This window comes from Tachypleus tridentatus, chromosome 8 (genome assembly GCF_004210375.1).
Source record: "Tachypleus tridentatus isolate NWPU-2018 chromosome 8, ASM421037v1, whole genome shotgun sequence".
Lineage (NCBI taxonomy): Eukaryota > Metazoa > Arthropoda > Merostomata > Xiphosura > Limulidae > Tachypleus > Tachypleus tridentatus.
In genome coordinates this window covers 129455203-129476289 of record NC_134832.1, presented here as the reverse complement: position 1 = coordinate 129476289, position 21087 = coordinate 129455203, and the positions used below count along the sequence as shown (strand labels likewise).

Here is a 21087-nt window from a genome sequence, read left to right as displayed (position 1 = left end):
AGGACGTTATTGACAAATTTTTAATAAACAACAAGGACACAAATTACAAAAATATTGTCAGTAACATGCTCTATAAATTTGAAGAGTTGAGTTGTAATATGAGCTTGAAAGTTCATTTCTTGTGCTCACATATTGACCTTTTCTCTAAAAATATTGGTGCCATCAGTGAAGAGCCAGGAAAATAGATTTCAGGAAGACATCAGGAAAGTGGAGAGGAGGTATCAGGAAAAGTGGAACATCAACATTATGGCTGATTACTATTGGTCATTGAAATGAGATGCTCTAGATACAATACATAAAAGAAATATCATAACATGTAGTTTTGAGAGTAAAAGAGAGATTTCACAAACAGAATCAGGATGAAGGAAGATACATATCCATTTGACATCAATGTTCTTCCCCTCTCTTCAGTTTGTTTGTAATTTTGTTGACAAACATAATAATAAAAAATGCTCATTCAGGTAAATGAAATAATAATTTGATCCATGTGAGAGTTTTTTTCTTCCTGATTTGTAAAAAAAATCCTTATTGGATAGAAAAAATGAATATAATTTTCAAAAGTTGTATATCTGAATTATGAAAAATCCATTATTAAAATCAAAATAACATTTGTATCTCAGAATGTCAAGTATGGATACTAACACTTTTATTGATAAGCAGAGAACATTTTGACCTTCCTAGGTTGTCTCCAGGTTAACTTTTATTATAATTTTATATAAGTACTTTTCTATTCATGGCTTTCTTACTCAAAAATCATTTTAATGTTGAGTTTCCTTTCTCTAGGCGTCATGAAGCAGTAAAATTTGATGTGACATTTATTGAGAGGAATGCCAGGAAGTTCAATGAACCAAGTAGTCAGATTGTAAAACAAGCTAGCATTGTTACAGAACTTTTACTTCAATTTATTAAGTAAGTACTAGTATTAGTACATTTTGAAATATGTTGCTGAAATAATTGGTTACTTAATTTTTGAATAGATAATGTTTAAAAAAAATGGAAACAAATTTAAATTGTCCTGTAAGAGCACAAAGAATTCTGTATTGTGTGTATAAGTAATATAAATTTCAATTTTATTTTAGCTAAAGCACTTAATCATACATTGTATTGATTATTATTTAATGGTTTAAATGTACAAGTTGTTCTTCACCAGAATGTTGCATCAGAATATTTGGTGTATAATTCTTGTTTCCAAGTTTTCAGTGAATCTCATTATGTAATCTCAATAGATGTAAAGAATTCAAAATCAAGATTAAGTTTTTGTAAAGTTTCCCATTTTCTTGATATATAATTATTGAATTCTATTTAATTTTTAACAGATAAAGAAAACGTATGTGATAACTGATGTATCAGAGTATTTATCTTTTTATTTTATCCATGATAAATGTCTTTACTTTTTTTAATTGGTTATTAATCTTTCATTTTTTTACATTATTCTGGTCCTTCTTTGTTTGTTTCAGCACTACGGATTGTGTGGATCCCATGCAGTTATATCAAAAAATAATGGAAACGCAACAGTTGCACACGTTCTTTTCAGAGAGTGATCTTGATGTCACCGTATCAGACAGTGAAGCTGAAGATGAAGTAGAAGAAGATGAAAGTGCAGAAGTAAATGATCAAAGAAAGAGAAAAAAGGTGTGCATTGAATGTAACTCGGTCATAACAAAACAGACCTAAGTTGACATGAACTGTCCTGAATCTTTTACCAAACAAAAAACAATACAGCATAATATATCATAGAGGCAAATGTACCATTAAAGAAAGAAAACATTTATTAATTATTGTAACTTGTTCAATTTTTAGCATAATATTTAACTAAACAGACACTGTAAAGTTACCTTATACATTAATATTATAAAACACAACTTCTTTGTCAGTTACCTTGTTCTTAGAGTATTTGCTCAACCAGATGCTTATACTTCAACATTTTTTACTAGAAAATGTAACATACATATGAAACATAAAGTAAAATATCATTTAACCTTGGTTTCTGTTTGACCAAATGCTGCTTATGTTATTGAGATATTAGATTCAGGTTATTCTTAAAGGTGCTAAATTCTTTTCAATTGAACATCATTAGACAATTACTATTTATCAAAATGCTAATATTCTTATTTGATTTTATTTCAGATAATATGTACTTTTCATTTATTTAAAGAAACTTGCATTATTCGGCATGTCACCAGGCTTAGAAACAGTACAGATCAGAACATTCTGCACCTAATGTAGACATCACCTCAAAAAATGGTCTGGTTATTGGTTTTTAATTGCAGTGTAATTTTAATCAATTAATTATTGCATTTATAATGTGATACTGGTGCCTTTAAAATTTTTCAATTATCTTATATCTTCTTATTCATTTAAGGGTTGGAATATGGAATAATGAACAGTTTTCACAGTGAAATGTTTTCTCTTTAAAATTACAATTTTCACCAGAACAGAAAATATTATGAATTTTATTTCTTTAGAGTTTAGGAAAGAAACCAAGCAAACGAAAACGACTACAGTCTCGAGAATATACTTCTAACTCTTGGAAACAACAGTGTCTTGAGCTGTTAGAACTTATATTTGAATGTGAAGATTCTACTCCTTTCAGGCAGCCAGTTGATCAGTCAGAATATCCAGTAAGTTTGTGGGATATTTAAAAAAAATGCTTAAATGTTATTTGAAAGACAAAATAAGAGAGGTATAAGTAGTAAGTTAAAAGATGCTCATATATTGATGACTTACTGGCAACTTGGCTAATTATTAGTTAACTGTTATTTTATTTTGTTAATGTTTGAAACACTCAAGTTCACTGTATGAGACTGTTGAAATTTGTTTCACATAATCTTTTGATATATATGTAATTTTTAACATCAAATCTAATGAACAAGGAGAAGTTATAAACCATAAGTATTTTACTGTATAACTCTACAAATAGATCTTTAGTAGGGCATCTTGATATTCTGCATACACTTTACTGCTAGAAGCTACCACCAAGAAGCACTAAATTTAAAGAAATCTTTTATTAAAGCAGTCTGTTTGTATCTTTTTAAATGAAGTAATGAAATGCTTCATTTATTGTTTATTGGAATCCTTTTTGCTGAACATGTCTTCCATTAATTTTTTTAATACATATTAACTAGCAGTTAGAAAATTAAACAAAAAAAAAGTGTGAAATTATTCTAATAGAGTTAACATCTAAAATATTTTTGAAAGTATTATTTGGAAAGTGTTTATCATAGATTTTATTAATGATTTATTTTAAACAGGCGGGTAATATATGGTAGAAGGCATCCCAGACTTTGGACTATTTTTGTTTTTTTAATTTCTCTTAATTATCTATTATTCAGATTAAAAGTGGGTAGAAATGCTGTTTTAATTCTTACTATCGTCTACCTCACATCACTACTAAATAGGATTTTTGTTCAATATCAGTACTTGTAAGATGGGTTTGTGATTTTATTTGCATTACAAAAATCAGCATCTGTAATTTAGTTATTTTAATATATTTGCAGTCTAGTATCATACTGATCACAAATATTAGACCTGTTTGTTCCATATTGCTTCACCAGCTTTCAGCATTTAACACTTTAACAAGTGAGATAATTTATGTTGCAAAGATTTATGAATATAACTTTATAATATGACCCTAGGATAACTATTTTAGTAATTCTGATTACCACATTGAAGATAATGAATGCTGAAAAGAAGATCAATATTTTTACTTAAGAACTTATTCTGTAGAAATACTACTGCACAAGCTGTCTGAAAGTCACTCATCAATGACACATCACTTTTTTCACAGCTTTCATTATAAAAACAGTCATTTTTTTTTGTATTCTTACTTAAACCCTTCATAACATCTTTTCTACCTTTTGAAAATGCATAAAATGGTTACAATTGTTGTAATGACAAAGAAAATATACAAGATTTTGGCCGAATAAAGTAAAACAAAATAGCAGGATAGGTTACACTCAATATAAGTTCATTCTATTTGAAAAACAAAATTTATAGCCTATACTTTAATACCTGTGTTGATTCTTATTAACGTTGAAGCTTACAGCCTTGTTCCTTACACTTGTTTGACAGCCTGTAAAAGTATAAGAAATAAACGTATATGAAAATAAGTGTAAGAAACAAGGCTGGGAGCTTGAATATTAATACGAACTGGTTTAAGTATTAAGGCCAGACCACAGATTTTCTTTTCTTGTAAGAACTTTGGCCATATGAAAATATTTATGTTATGAGAGGGCATTTAATAATTTTCTTTTTATTTGTAGCTCCCTGTGGCTCAGCAATAAGTCTGAAGTCTTATAACACTGAAAACTGAGTTTTGGAACCTGTGTCCTTTGTGTTTAAAAACAAACTTTTTATTTGTTAATAATATTCTCTTTTGAATAAAAAATATTTTAATCATCTGTCTTTTCATTTTAATAAAGATAATAAGTTCATTAAACTTATGGCAGATTTTACCGTCTCAGACTTTTTTTGTATCTATATGATTTAATTTCTTTGGGATGTTAAAGAATATTATAGCTTTGTTTATAAACAATTCAACATGATTGTACAGCATTTTATCAAGCTGGATGATATGGTTTGCCAAAAATCTACATTGAAGTTGTGATGAAATAGAATAATATAACTGATTTTTTTTTCAAGAAATAAATTTATTTTGTTTTAATAGAAATATGTAAATCAGAAAGTCTGATATAATAAGATAAATCTCATATAAATGATTTTACAGAATACTTTATTTCCCAAATAGTATCAATGTATATTGAAGAAAAATCAACCGATTCATATAATATTTACAACACTTGTTTAAAGTAAAAAGCTGGGCCTAATCTTTCTGATTTAACATACAAAGGATTATGTACAAATTTTGTCTTATTTCATGTGCACATATTACTTTGTTAATCACAAAAAATGTTGAAATCCAATATATTTTTTGAATGAGCCATGTCATTTGTGTTATAATTATGTTCATTAACTCTTATAGCAGTAACTGATGTTTTCCTTTTATATGCTGTTGTCCATACCAATTTTTTGTAGTGTTTTTATAAAACTTTCTTTAATATGTTACATGTTGTCATAATGATTATTTATAGCAGTGGAACACATCTTCCTTATTTCTAAATACATCCTGTGATTATATACAGTATCAGAACTTGATGTCAGTCCCTGAGGTCTTTAGATTTAATATTACACATAAATTTATTTAACAAGCTGTAAGAATTAATTATATCTCAGTACTTTAATATTATTGTTTTCACTTGCTTTACTCATACTCAGCTAATCTATAAAATCTGAAAATGTATTCTGTGAATGCACATGAAAACAAAGGTAACATTTTGACTAAAACCAAAATATGTCTTGAGAAAACAAATAACTTATTTCTCTTAGTTTTACAGTCTATACAAAAACAAAAAATATAGTAATACATACAACAGTCTCTCTCTATGCAAGCACTATCCATGAGACTGAGAGACATTCTTGTACGAACAACGATGTTGTCTCAGACATAATTTTTACTAACAACAAGAGAATATGTTATGTCCCTGGTGACTCATCCAGTCCCATGAATAACCAACTTTAAGGAAACAAAGTAGGTCTCCTAATTGATGTTTTATATTAAGATAAACACTCAGCATATACAAATTTTGACATTTTTTAGTAATTGTGGATGCAGGAAATAATTGTAGCTTTGCTTATACAGTGGCTCTGTTCATTGGCAGTACACGAGTCTTTTGTTTTGGTAGGCCAGAGGTTTTCAAACTTCTTTTGTGGTATCCCCTCCCCTCAAAGATATTTTAAGCTGTGATGACTTTCCCCACACTCGAACACAAAGTGAAGCAACTTATTATATATACTCTTAAAATATCTGTTACTGCAGTGTTTTTTTATAATCTTGTGACCTTTCTATGATAGTCTTGCAACTCTGTTTTGCATTGGGATCCCAGTGTGTGAAATGCTAAAGCATGCTATTCTGTCACATATGAGAATTGCATAGTCAAAAAGAATGGGTTTGTGCTCCTAAATAAAATAAAAAAAACTCTTTAACAACAGTCATACTCTCTCTTTTACTTTGTGTGTGTCTCTTTCCACTTCTGTTTCTTTGGCTTTTCTTTGAAACAGAAGTTGGCATCTTTCTCACTTGTTGCCTTGCTTCAATCATCTTTATTCATTCTTAGGCTTACTGAAATTTCATTCTCATTCATGTCTCATTTAATCCCAACACTCTACTGGCATTTCCACTCTTCTTCATGCTGGCTACTAGAAACATTAGTGTTCTCCTTATTGCTTGTTCTTCTCCTCCTCTCTTCACATGACTGAACCAACTCAGTCTTGCATCTTTTATCTTTTCCTCTATTTTACAGACTGCTACCATTTCCTTATTTGTTTTTTTCTTTTTCAAGAACATTTCCAACAGCCATCTCAGCAGTCTTATTTCTGTTCTTATCAGTAAGCCTTCTTTTCTTTTTTTCAGTGCCCTTGGTAACCTTTTGTCACAGATGACTGTGGCTACTTCTTTCCATTTTCTTCAATTCATCTGGACCCTATCTCTCACAGCTTTCTGGTGTTTTCCTTAACTCAAGATTGTACTTGTCAATTATCTAAAGTTTTCTGTCTATTCCAATACATTCCTTCTTCTCCCTTTTTAGTATCTCCAAGTTTCCATACAAAGTTTTAATTGCCATTTTCTCTACAACTGCAATTGTTCTCTTAAATCCTTTCTTACTTTTTATATAGACTATTCATGAATATTCATCCTTCTTCATCTGCCATTCTACAAAGGATTCTTTCTTTTTCATGATGGTTTGTTATACTTTTTTTTTTTTTTGCTCCATCACCGTGCTTTCTTCTCTCTAGGTCCTTATTCTTTTGTTTGCCACAAATATTTTCTGCCTCTTGAATCAAACATTTTTTAGTACCTCCCAGTGTCACTTTCCACAAGTAATTTACAATATTTTTGAGTTGGTGAGACTTATGCAATGTGAGAACTGGTTTATCTGAGGAACCTAAGCCTTTTCAAACCTCTTAACCCACTGCCTCTGTTTTCCACACCATTTTTGGTTTTTCAATATATATTACAGTCTAAAAGGGGTACTTATTTGTTTTAGAAGTATGTGAGTATCCATTTTAAGTATTCGTAAGTTAACTGGCCATTGAGTCTGCTGCACAAGTTTGTTAGGAATTATATCATTTTTACTGAATAGTGTCTGTTTTTTATTTATTTTTGTATCACTAGTATTTATAAATAACTTGCTTGCTTTTTTTCTAAGAGCAGTTCATTTTTTTTCTTATAGGATTATAGAGATATCATTGACCATCCTGTAGATCTCAGCACAGTCAAAGAACGCTTGCAAACAGGACATTACAACACTCCTGTGCAGTTTTGTAAAGATATGAGACTCATTTTTCAAAACTCGAGAAACTATAATACTAACAAAAGATCAAGGGTGAGATTTTTATTGTCATTATACAAGTAATCTTTTTTTTAGTAGAAACAGTTCAGTGAAAGGTAAATGTTTATTAAGAAGGCAAATTGAATTTATGTTTTAAATTTACAGATTTGCACTTTTTGTTTGTTTATCAAATTTTAAATCTTATATTTTCTTTTAACAGTAATTATTGGAATACATAAAAGCATGTTTTCATCAGTGGGGTACAGATCCATATGCTATGGCTACATAATGTGAACTATGCAGAAAATTTCATTAGTTATATATTGTGTTCAATTTTTTCCAGGTACTTTTTTCAGTGTCTTTTTAACTTCATTTTGAAACATGAAATTTAATGCAATTAAAGAATTTATATATAGATAACTAATAATGGAACTGTTGAAAAGTCTTACATTGTTAAATCAAAGAAACAACACTAATTTACTTTTTTTTTCTCTTTTTACTTCAATGTTTTTCATGGCAAGTAGATATAACAACTTGCATTAGGTCATGCATCGGTAACAAATTCATATGTGCCTAATACTACAAAAAAAATTAATGTTTATTTGTTTTTGAATTTTGCACAAGCTACATGAGGGCTATCTGCACTATCTATCCCTAATTTAGCAGTGTAAGACTAGAGGGAATGCAGCTAGTTATCACCACCCACTGCCAACTCTTGGGCTACTTTTTTACCAACAAATAGTGGGATTGACCGTCACATTATAATGTCCCCACAACTGAAAGGGCGAGCATGTTTGGTGCGATGTGGTTTAATATTTGTAAATGCTATAATATTTTATTGAAAATGAATACATAATGAGTGGTAAGTTTTTCATTGCATACAATTATTAATCCTTTATTGTGTATGGATGAGTTTTGTCCCATTACTGTAATTAGCATAAATATAAGGGTGCAGGTGATAAAGGATTAATAATATATTAATTACATGAACAAGAATTTGAAAGTTATATGGCTGTAACAAAATATTAGGATGTTATATTTGTCTCGTTATTAAACATTATTAACCAGAAAGAAAATGGAGCAAAGGAATCGGAATGACTATTTCAATTGTTGTAGATTGAACTCACAAATTATTGCACTGATAATAAAACTTTAACAAATACTGGTTTTTGAGCTTTCTTTTGTATCAACTCTAGTTACTACAGTGACAAATGAATAGTGTTTGCAGATTTCATAAGCATTAGCATTATAAAAGCAACCAAAACTTTCATACCTTCAATGCACATAACAACAGTCTGCTAACAGAACAAACAAAAACAATAACCAACCCACTTTTTTTATTGGACAGCATCTAGCCATATATTCCAATTGATATATATCTATAACAGCAACTATTATGATTTGTTTTTTGTTATTTTCACATTCACTTTATTTTATGAGTACCATTCAAGTAGTAAACTTACCAGTGACTTTAGATTTGTCTTTGTTTTGAGGGTGGCATTCTAACACAGATATATGGAATTCTTTTTCTTGTGATTTTTCAGAAAAATGTTCTTGGCTAGATTGGTTTCACTTTGATATTTTCTCATAAAACTAACATGGCTGTCTTAGCTTCTGAATGGGGTAGCTATCAATATTATTTCTGATTCACTAATATTTTATTCAGTCTTACATAAGCAACCCCATCTGATTTGAATACAAATGATTAAAGGACTACAATCTCTATGATGTTCTTTTTTCATTTTACCCTCATTACAAATATACTGGACTGTGTTACATTAAATCTGCAAAATGTATAAAAAAAGAAAAATCAGATATTGAATAGTATGATCATAATGGCATGATGCGTGATTAAAAATCAGAATGAATTCATCAAAGTAGAGACATTTGGCATCTCTGATCATGTTAAAATACTTGTGTTGGATAATTTCAGCAACTGGATTCTATTACACTACACATGCATAATGTAAAAATTCTTATGTTGTGTATTTGTAAGTGAGTTGAGAGGAACTATATGAAATTAAAGTTTTACATTTAATTAAATTATTATGTTGGACAATTGTAATGAAATAAGTAGTTTATTATTTTGTGGACAACATGTAATCATGTATGTCAGCTGCAGATATCTTTATAATATTAAACATAAATGTTTGAACAACATGAAAGGTTTTAATTGGGTATTTGTATATCAGTTAGAATTATTTCCTGAAGTCACATTGAGCAAATATCAGATATTATTTAATTTCAGTTTGTGCATTTTTCATTATAAAAATTTTGAAGACAATTTTTAATTAGTTAATTTTTTTTATGTTTTACTAGATCTATGGAATGACAATTCGTTTGTCAGCAATGTTTGAAGAACACATCAGGGCAATCACAAGTGACTGGAGGTCAGCAGTAAAATATGAAGAAAAGATGCGTAATAATAAGTATGCTAGTAATCGTAGAAGGCCCTTACCACTAGCAATTGCTGATTGGCTCAGCCTGCCAGCAAATCATCCTGCTTTGAGAGCTGCCTCATCATCAAGCCAACAAGAACCCCTAACTGCCAGAACTAGTCATTATCGAGGGTCTGGATCTTTGGATGAAGCAGGACCCAGTTCTTCAAATGGAGGAGAAATTTGTAAGTAGAAATGATATTATGCATGCAAGAAGACTAACAGATGGCATGAAAGAGAGAATTGTAATTTTCAAGACATAATAAAAAAGTAAATAAAATGCAGTAGGTATATTTTTAGTATTTCTGACAAAACCTCTGCTAGAAATAAAATTACTTTGATATAAAGTAATTTCCCATAAATACTCAGATGCTTGGTAGTGAAGGGAAATTAGCTTGGATTTTTTTAACATCAATCCTGTTTTTTTTAATTAATAAGAGTACGTTGATAGAATTACAAGCTACAATAACTTAGATCTACATGAGTATGCACGTTTTCATTTTTTTAAATGTAATTGTTATGGTGCATCAAACCAAAGCTCAATAAAAACAATGGCATCACCTATTATGTTAAAATTATTATATTTCTAATATGTTTTAGAAAGAAGTGTGCTCTAACTGAATGTTTTCACATTATGGTGCACCAGGTAATTAGAAAATGCTCAAAGTTTTATTTTACAAACTTCTTTGAAAGGTTGATCACACTGCACAACAATTTTTTTGTAAAGTTTTTGCTGATTGTGACAGGTACCTGTTTGGTATGCACAAATATAGTTTTGGTTTTGCTTCATCACGTAGGAACTCTGAGAAATAGACAGTTAACTCTTTACCGGCAATAACGTATTTAATTGCATTTATGTTTCTAACACACGAATAAGTTCAACTTAATTAAAAGTGTTTTGCTCCTGATTTTCGTTTGTATTCAATGTCTGGTGCATCACATTGCAGTGTCCAACAGTAATCAGCAAGCATTGACGGATTCCAATTGCCCTTGTATCTTTTTTCCATTGTAGCAAAACTGAAGATTTCGATGAAACAGTATGTGATGGACAAATTTGGATGGGATTTTCGTGATCAGCAGCCAAAAATCTATAAGGAACACCCAACAGTGTTCAAGAAGCAAAAACTTTGTTGTGCAGTGTAATTTTGTAAAATTGTTGTGAATTTTCTAAAGATAAAAGATAAACATAATCATTACAACCCTATTTTTAAAATGGTTTATTCATTGATATTACAACTTTTTCTTTTTTATATTTCAGTTATTTTTACTTATAATACCTGTAGCTACAGTACTTAATAATGAACATGAACATGTTTTTTGTTTTTCAACTTTTCGATAGCTTCTAAGAGAAAGAAGGGAATCCTTAGCTCAAGAGAGAATGAAAAGAAGTTTAATGAAAACAATAGGGTGACTTCCTTTTCCAAGTCACGAGTGGTAACTAAAACGACCCATAAGAGACATTTAGGTATGTTTTGGTCACTATAATTCTTCTTATTAATATTACATTATTTTTATATTTTGACCATAAAACTTTGCTGATGGCTATTTTAATTTCATTCCCACTCTAGATTGGGCTAAAAAAACTTCAAGTTCATACCAATTATTACCAATTGAGTATGGAGACAACAGCTTCTAAATGTTTTATCTTCATAAATATATAATTTGAACACTTCTGAAAGTAGCTTTTAACTACCATTAAAGGTGAAGGATAAAATAAAACTTTTTGTATTAATTTGTGAAATTTAGTTAGTGATACATTACAAATGATACTTATATAAAAAAAACCTTTTTAGGTATAATTTATATGAAAGTTCTAAGTAAAACATAATTATGTAACTACTTCTGTTTGCAACTTGAAGTTTGGGAAAAGCTTTTACTGCTTTTAAAAAATTCAGAATCATTTAAAGCCTAAAATAGGAATCTTAATTGGATTAATACATTCAACAGTGCATATGTATATTGTAAGAGAAGGTAATAACTGTGATATAAAGATAGTCTTTTGAATGGGATGATATAATTATTAAACATATTATGGTAACCAAGCCACTTAGAGTTAGTGTTATTTTAAACCAATTATAGTCTTTGTTGTTAATCTTCACAAAGAGCAAATGGAAAATACTGAGTAAATGCTGTGGTCACAAATAATCAGTAAATGTTTATTCATAAAGAAGAAAAATTTGAGAAATACAGTGCTGAAATATTCAAAAAATCACAAATAGAATTTAAATTAAAAATCAAAATACTACTTCTAGTTGAAACTGAACTAACTTAAAGTCATCTTAAGGTAGCACATACATCAACCCTGTTTTTTTAAAATATCTTATGAATATATCTTGATGTGAAATCTGACAGAAAAAAAAAAAAGCTAGTCTTTCTTCTGGTTCAGCTATTCCTGAAATCCAATGATAAATAAGGGGTGACATTTAAATTTAATAAAAGAAAATGAGAATGACTTCACAATTTATATAAGGTAATGTTAACTGTCTTTAAGCTACCTGCTGGATTTGTGGTGTTAATGGTGTAATATTACATTGAACACATATATATTGCTTTATAATGATTTTATAGTCATCAAAATGTGAAATGTGAAGGTGTTACTGTATCATTTTTAAAATTTTTAATAATAATTTATTTTGCAGAATTAAAATTTTTATAATTCACAACTGGTTGACATCAGACAAATCAAGAAATTCTGTTATAGATATGTCACAATTTTTTTCACAGTACTTGACATAAGTATCCTTATTATATTGATAAGAAACATGACAGAAACTAGTGCTTGATGATCATTCAGTTAAGTATAAACTTAAAGAGTGAAACATGGCTTTTTTGTTAGCTACAGTGTACTATACAAAACATGCATATAAGAATGATAAAGGACAAAACAGCTTAATACCAAAGTTAATTGTTTTCTTGGACATCTTGTCAAATGGCATTTTACTGTTACTAGATGACTCCTTTTGAGCCATGTTGAAATGGTGGAAGCAAGGTGTGTTTGGAGCAGAATAAAAAAGAAAACGTTCTTAGACAATGTGTGCGAACATGTGTTTGCATTCTTTGCTCTCTTTGGTGAACAATATATTACAATGCATCAAGTAAACTAGTCCAACATTGGTATGCTCTAGTAATGGAATATGGCAACATTGCTTCACACTTGAATTGATAGTACAGTAACTGGTGAATGCTACACCTGATAAAGTAATTCAACAATATTTTAACACTCTAGTAATGAAATAAAATGACATTGTTTCAAATTGCTCTAGTATCAAAACAAAGCCACATTGTTTGATACATGGATAGTAACTGGAGAATGCTCTAATATGAAACAACACAGAGCAATGCAATGAGCACTATACACAGTTTTAATTGGTTTATAGTTGTTATGCAGAAAATTTATGTGAAATTATAGTTCACTCTGTATCTATTTAATGCTTCTAGTATGTCTGTGATGCTATTCTCTCAGAGCTAGTATTATTTTCACGGCCTTGTATAGTTGCTTATGACCCCAGAATACATGTACTCATGTCAAAAGAATTTGGACATCCAGTAAAATAAGAAGTTCCTTTTGATGACTGTTAAAAAATAGTACAGTGTTATCCTTGACCTGACTAATGTTATCACTCTGCAAAGCATGCTGTGAACTACATTCCAATTGTTTATTTTTCTGTTGTTTTCAAATACATAGCCAGGTGATGATTTCTGGATTTCTGTCATATATTGTTGAACCAACTGTCCTTCCAGATGTGCACGTCCTTAAGACCTGGTAACTGGGCAAACCATTGTAAGACACTAATGTTATCACTTTAAATACAAGTCATTGTTTGTGACATTTATCACTGAGCTAGAGCTGAACGTCAGTCTGCTGATCAAAACATTTTATAATATCCAAAGGAACATCTTCATATATGATCTCCTGATATCTACAGCTCCTAGACATCTTGTAGTTAGGTTGCATGTCTAATACACAGAATGCAGCAACTTCATAACACCTTCAACAAAACCCTTCACAGTTGGCATTAACCATGAAGTCTTATGCACATCATATCTTAAACCTAATATTGTAACATATGTATATTACATGTTCTAATGAAACAAAAGTGAAAATGGGAAGTAACTGTCATATGTTGATAACAAAACTTTGTTGAAAGGGTTTCAGTAAAGAAAACTATGGTGATAACATTTTAAGATTTTTCTCTCATCAGAACTGGTTGTGCTTTGTATTTGGTGAGAATGTGTAATGTTGGTTGTGATTGGTTGGTGATACTGAAGCCATACTGATTGATTAAGTTTTAGATCTTCATTGGTTGATGAGGCAATTTTTATTTTTGATTTGATTGAGAGTTGTATACGTGTGTTCCTGGGTTTTGATCAGTGATACCAGTATGTGTTTCATTTCTTATTATTTGAAAGATACTCCAATTAAAATTATTAACCTTTATAGCTTTCCTCAGAAAAATCCCATAATTAATTAAATCACAACAGTTTTTGTATTTTCAAACTGTCCATTCACCATTAGATGTATTAGTAATAGAATTTTACCCAGAGAAGTTATTAGAAATTAAAGCATCTCTTTTTTTGGATATTTGTTGTTTCTGGATTTTTATTCTACAAATTTAGTTTTTATTGTATGACTAATCAAATTTTTATTCTTACTTAATAAACTTTTATGAAAGGATTTTCCAGTAATTAAACTTGTCATTACAATTTGGTGCCAGAGACTGGTAATATCGTATTGATAATGCCACATTTTCTTTTTTTAGTCCAACTTTTATTGTATTATATTTAATATTTTTTTACTTTCTATGATGCATTTTGGCTTTTGTAAAATAAATACACTTTGGAAGTTTTAAAAGACTTGCTCAATCTTGTTTGGAAACAAATGTTTGCCCTCTTAGCTCAGGCCCATCTCTAGTGCATTGAAATATCTCCAAACAGATCCTTGAAGTCTAATGAACTCCTAAAATAAATCACATTCTTTTTTTTTTTCTTTTTTCAAAATATTAATGTTTTTTCTTGCTTTAAGTTTTAGGTCACCTACATGTAAAACAAGTAGTTAGTTTTAAATGCTACAAACAGTCTCAGTTTTGCTTTTTTCATATTATCAGATTTAGGGTAACTTATAAGATGCTTTTTCATGAAAAGCTTGAGATAAATATAAATTTTTTTTTTTTTTTGTTTTATATACTTCATCCTAAAGCTAAAATGAATTTTTAATGGAAAATAAAGTTATATTTTATTTTGGATTTTCTTAATTTACATTCTGTTTTTGTACTCAGGCATACACATGAGTAATGGGTTTGTAAAGAAAAGTCGATCACTTAGATCATCGACTGCCACAAACAGAAGAGAGAATTCTATGGTGGGACCATATCAGCAGAAGGCATCCAGTGGTGGTGGTGGTGACAGTAATCAGTCTGATGATGAAATAATGTCTGCATCTAATAGGAAACTAAAAAACAAGAAGAACATTAATTTACAATCAAATAATGATCACAGGCATAAGCAAAGGTTTATAGGAAGGTCTTCCAAGCAGAACAGTGGTGAAAGTGACTTGACTGATGTAGTTCATATGAAACATATGAGGTGGAAACCAACAAAACGTAAATCTGGGATGCGTGAATGTTCTAATCTTACAATAGAAATGAACACAGGATATGGAATGAAACCTAATTATTCTGCATTCAAAAGCAGGTTTTTTAAGAAAGAGGAAGTATTTTTCTGATTCAAAGCCTGGTGCAGATATAAATACATACCAGAATAAGTTTTCAAAAAGATGTTCAAAGAGAAGAACTAGCACTGTATTTGATGAAGCTACCCAAAGTGGAGAAGAAAATTATGGTGAAGTAATTCTAAAAAGAAATAAAAATATGCAAAAGAAAGTAAGAAATTTTAATAATTTTTTGAAAACAGAACAATGCGAAAAAATGACATCTCTAGAAGAAGAAGAATGTGAAGGTAAAAAGCCAAGAAGCCAAAAAAGAGTTTATTGCAAAAAACAGAAAAATAAAAAACTAGTAAAAACAGAAAAGTTGAATGAAACAATCATAACAGAAATTGCTTTTAGAACTGAAAAAAGAAGAAATGTTAGAAAATCTAGTAGGCAGAGAATTCCTCTAGGAAAATATTCAACAAGGAAAAAATGAGGGTAGCTCACTGTTTAGAAATAAACTAAGAAGCTCAAGATCTCAAAACTCTACAAGTAAATACACCTTTTCTGAAGATTTAAATGATAAAGACAGTAGTAATAATAATGAGTCTACTTCAAACAGTTCCAAGCCCAGTGGAAGTTCTGGTAACTGTAGTGGAAGTTTAGATTGTAGGTCTGATTCTAAAACAAGTTATGAATATCAGAAACTTACAACCTTTAAAGATTTTGCTAATGCAAGCAAAAATGATATCAGACGATCTTCACGAACTGCCACACGTAACAGCACCAAAGCTACAAGAAGTGCCTTAACCTCTAATCAGTCTGTAGAAACGCCATCTAGACGTTCACAACGAATGTGTAATAAAACAGTGGACTATCAAGAAGAGACTGATCAGGATTACCTAAGTAGTCCATCTGATGAAAGTGAACCATCTCAGCTGCAAGAAACTCTATCAGAGACCACCCATTGTCGTATGCATAAACTTACCAGTCACATCAGGCCACTGGTCGCAGAGTAAGGCGAACTCTTGTCTATAAGAGCAAATAACAAATTGTTCATCTGTGATTAAACCAATTCATTTTAATTATCCTTCTTCATTGATATTGCTACTCCATTTCTGGTCAAGTTCCACTAAAAAAATTTTTGAGATATGAAGTGAGTGGTGAAGTTATGACTGCATGATTCCTATAAGGTTATACTGCAAATGTACAATTTTTTTCCATTCCTTCCAACCTGAAAAGGTTTTAATTAAATATTATAAATCTGTTCTGTCTTAGAGTGCAAAAGAACAGAACTGTAAAAAGACTGGACTCATGTTAGAGAACTTGTAACTGTTTAGAATTTTTTTTAGTAAAATAATCAGTACTTGGAATACTTATTAATGATTTTGTATAATTTGTATTGTGCTGAAGTCATCATTGTAAAATAATAGTTTCTTTTGATCTATGTATCTGGATAAAGTAAGTGTATTTACAAGTTTGGGTGTTTTGAAACCTGGATAAGAAATATTAAAATATCTTATATGTTAAAGTACCTTATGTTTTATATAAGACTTCTTAAAAAGTCCTGAAAATTTGAGTTTCTTCGTGTTATATGTTAGTATCAATTATGTTACTCTCATTGCCCTGCTCATTGGCAGTAAGAAACCAAAAGAGCAATCCCATGATGCACTACAAATGTGATTCCTTTCTTTTTCTTTTTTGTTTTCAATAGTTTCACAGCATTTTTCAACAAATGATGATATTGCTGCAAATAATAAAACCTGATGGTATGAATTTCTTTATTTACTGTGTTCTAATGCAATTCATGAAGGTTTAAGTTAGATTTAAAAAATATATATACACATTAAACAGTGATCTGTAAGAAAACTTCATATGTGGATTTAATGATGTTTGTTCCAGAATAAGAAAATATTTTACAAGTAGTTATACAGATTTAAATCCATCAAGATTGATATGTTGGTTACCACATTCACTGCTAATAATACTGTGGTCTAGCTTTTAAAAAGCCTTTAGGAAAGTTTTGAATGTTATGTTCTTACATGTTACACTTGAGGGTTAAAACTAGACTACCAGTCATGTAGAATGTGCCTTCCATATGTTTGTGAATGTATTCTGCATGAATTTATTACTATTTTGGCCACAGTTTAAAATTACTGTTTCACTAACAGGTGATCATTTAGAGGATTTTATGTGCTTTTGGAAACTGTATTTTAGGAGCCTGTTAGTGTAATTCCTGGTAGAAAACATAATATATACTTATTGAGTAATGTTTTTTTTTTTATCAAATTATTACAAGGTTTTTCTTCAAAATATAAAGGATTATAATTTTTTTCCAAAGCTATAAATTACCTTGTATGTAAAAAATTTAGTTACTTTATGTGTGGGATATTTTGGAACTTGCTTGTGCATGTGTAAACAAAACTTCAATACTGAAGGGCCTGTTATTATATATTATTCAGTATTATATAATACTGAATATTACATCAGTATTAATGAATGCATTTCATTAAGACTGCTTGTTGTAATTCAAACTGGAGTATAATGGTATGGTTTGTATTATGTAATTTATGCAGCCACTATTGAGCATTATGAAATGTATGAATTAGAAACTAATGCAAGAGCTCTTTGACAGCAGTGGTATCTGCACTGATGTCATTATAACCTTTTTAGAGTTCCTGTTGTTAAAGAAAAAACAGGTAGTTTAAACATGCTGTAGGGTCTGTGGTGTGTTAATGATATAGATTGCAAGAGACAGCTGAAAGTTTAAGCTGTAAGTATGATTTTACTCAGAAATGTAATTTGATGTTGATTAATATGTTTTCCAAACCTCTACTGATAAGTTTTGTCTGTCAGTTTTAATACCAAGTGATCTATTATATCATAAAAATTATCAAAACCCAGAGTAATTGATGTGTGATTTCTATTTTACTGAATGATACTGTTTTGTATGTTAAGAAATGTGTCATATGAATAAGAGTTGTATAGTAATATGTGTATTCTTGTAAACCAGGAGGGACTTAGAAGTAACCAAATGCAATTCTTCAATCAAACAGGAAAATTGACTACACGTACTTGTGCACTATTATATAACTTCAGTTTTTTCTAATTTGTTTCTGAAAGTATTTTTGAAAGGAAACTGTGCACTCTTTGTTAACATATGTTTCTGCTGTTTTAGTGCTTATATGTGTATATGACTAATTGTATATTCCTATCTAGTATCAATATACCAAAGTTAAAAATTTGAAGTTATTTCTTTTGTGACGCTTCAAATTAATTATAGCATAGTGCATTAACAAGTGTATATATAGGTTTAGGAAAGATATGTTCACCACTTTTTCATTATTAACCAAAACCACAAGGTTAAAATAATTTAATTTCCAGTAAAGGGTAATGCAATTCGTAAAATTTTACAGCTAGTTCACAAAAAATTTATGAACGTAAATGTTTTTTAAAAAGTCTAATTCTTTATGTTTTGGCGTTTTAAGTCAGACCACCTATAGTAATAATATGTGAATTTTTTCTTCCAATTTATCAGTATAACTCTCGATTTTAATTTTATTAAGATACGGATTATTTATTACTTATAAGACTGACTACGTGGGAACTTCACTATGTTGTTTGAACTTTTTAAATGTTGTTTTAAGAAACTCTACTGCTGGTGGACTGTTGGAATATATCTATTGTATTTTCTTATAAGTAGTGCGTCACTGATACATTAAAGCATTTTTTTAACATGACTGGGGTTATGACAAGAAAACATTGTTTTTTAGGTATAACACTAGAAAATGTGATAGTGGTATCTTGTGTTGATTACGTCTAAAATAATCTTAAAAATGAAACAAATGTGTAAAATAAAACATACAAAAACATAGTTTGCCCAACCTCAAGGTTAAAGAAACGCGTTATTATTCTAACCTGTAGAATTTTGGGTATTAACGTAAATCAATAAAAATAAATATGACCAGTTTATTGAACGTTTTAATATTTTGCTTATATTTATGCGCTGTAAATATTACAAGTTGTAAATAAAACTTCGCATTCATATAAGGCATAGCAAATTATAGGAGTAAGAAGTCTGCAAAACAGAAAACCATATTATTGGCACTGAAAATGTACTTGTATTAAATATGTTTTCTAAGAAACTTGAAATTTCGCAGTTATTATATTAGTACCACTCTGGTACCAAAATAGACAGTTTTATCATGACATTATTTTTCTCCAATAGTGCCATCGGTAGATGATAAATTTAATGAAAATAATCTTAACTAGGCTCTGGTTACTGTTATGACAGAAAATTGAAATTATATACTTGTTTTCGAGTAAAAACCATGAAGCTTCTAATGGAAGTGTTTCATCGGCAAGTTTTGTTAATTTAACGATAAATTTCAGGGTTCGATACCAGCCGTGGACACAGAACATATAGCTCACAGTGTATCTTTGTTTTTTTAATTTATTTAATGAAAGTTTTCTCGATAGGTGCTCTCTATCGTCATTTTTTATTTTAAAAAATGTTAAAGCAGTTGAAGCTATTAGACATTTCCTGATGCTTTTCAGTCAGCTACGTTTATAGTAAAATAGTATAAGGCTGTAAAGTTACTACTCTTGTTTCTGTTTGACTTATTTAATGATTAAAACACAAACTCGGAGTTTTGTTTTCTGTTTTCATGTACATTTTCATTTGTGAGAGTTGGAAAAGTTTATCGGAAGTAAATATTATTAAATGTTCTTTATAGATTTGTTCTTAAATATTGTGGTAATATTTTGCAAACTATTTAAGAAGTTTTACGTTCGTTAATAAATAATTATATATCTGCACTAATTTGAAGTATTGGAAAGAAACAAAATTAAAGTGCGTCATTTTCAATGTGAATTACAGAAATAAACAGGAAATGGCAATGTATATATGGTTTAATTGTTGTAAAAGGTTTACAAATGTGTGTAATATTATTTTCAGGTAATAGATAGTACGTGCGTATTTTATGCATTTCTATTAGAATGTTGGAAATTTATTAAGCACTACGTATTTGAAGAGCAAATTGTACCAAATTTTAAAAAAATAATTTGGGACGTTTTTAGTATCACTGAGCATTTGAAATTTCTGTTTATGTTATCAATGTATCGTAAGTATAATAATTACCACACCCCCACACGCTTACCAACCACAGAAATTAACGTAAAACATAATTTAAATTTAATTAATGATTAAATTCAGGTTATTTATAAAACAGGTGATTTGTTGAAATGTTTTACTTAAGTGTCAAAACGTTGCCAAGACTTAATGTTCTCACTTACGATGAGGCCAACCTAAGGTCTTTTCATATCAGTTATACAGGGTGGCCCGTAAGTCCCTACCCATCCATATGTTATTATGTTATATTCAATTACACGTGTATTATAAATTTATTTCTTTTTTTCAGAAAAATATGACCGATGTAAGCCTATTTACACTTGAAGAGCGTATTGTGACAAGTTCGTGGGTACATGAGCGCAAGAATACTGGTAACAGCACACAGATACACTGGATACATAAGATATATGGATGGGTAGGGATTTACAGGCCACCCTGTATTTGTAGCATTAAAAAGACCGTCCCAGTGGGAAAAATAAGTAA

The 21087-nt window shown here is 29.7% G+C and overlaps 1 protein-coding gene across 1 annotated transcript in view; it reads left to right on the top strand.

Annotated features, from left to right (window-relative positions):
* The window catches only part of LOC143223481 (PH-interacting protein-like), a 102596-nt gene extending 83871 nt beyond the window's left edge, over nt 1-18725 (top strand). The window contains exons 26-32 of the mRNA XM_076451524.1: nt 784-909; nt 1458-1632; nt 2466-2621; nt 7290-7442; nt 9708-10011; nt 11166-11291; nt 15103-18725. Of these exons, the coding sequence (XP_076307639.1) occupies nt 784-909; nt 1458-1632; nt 2466-2621; nt 7290-7442; nt 9708-10011; nt 11166-11291; nt 15103-15548 (1486 nt within the window). The 3' untranslated portion in view covers nt 15549-18725. The remainder of the gene's footprint in view (nt 1-783; nt 910-1457; nt 1633-2465; nt 2622-7289; nt 7443-9707; nt 10012-11165; nt 11292-15102) is intronic.
* Nucleotides 18726-21087: the final 2362 nt, after the last annotated feature.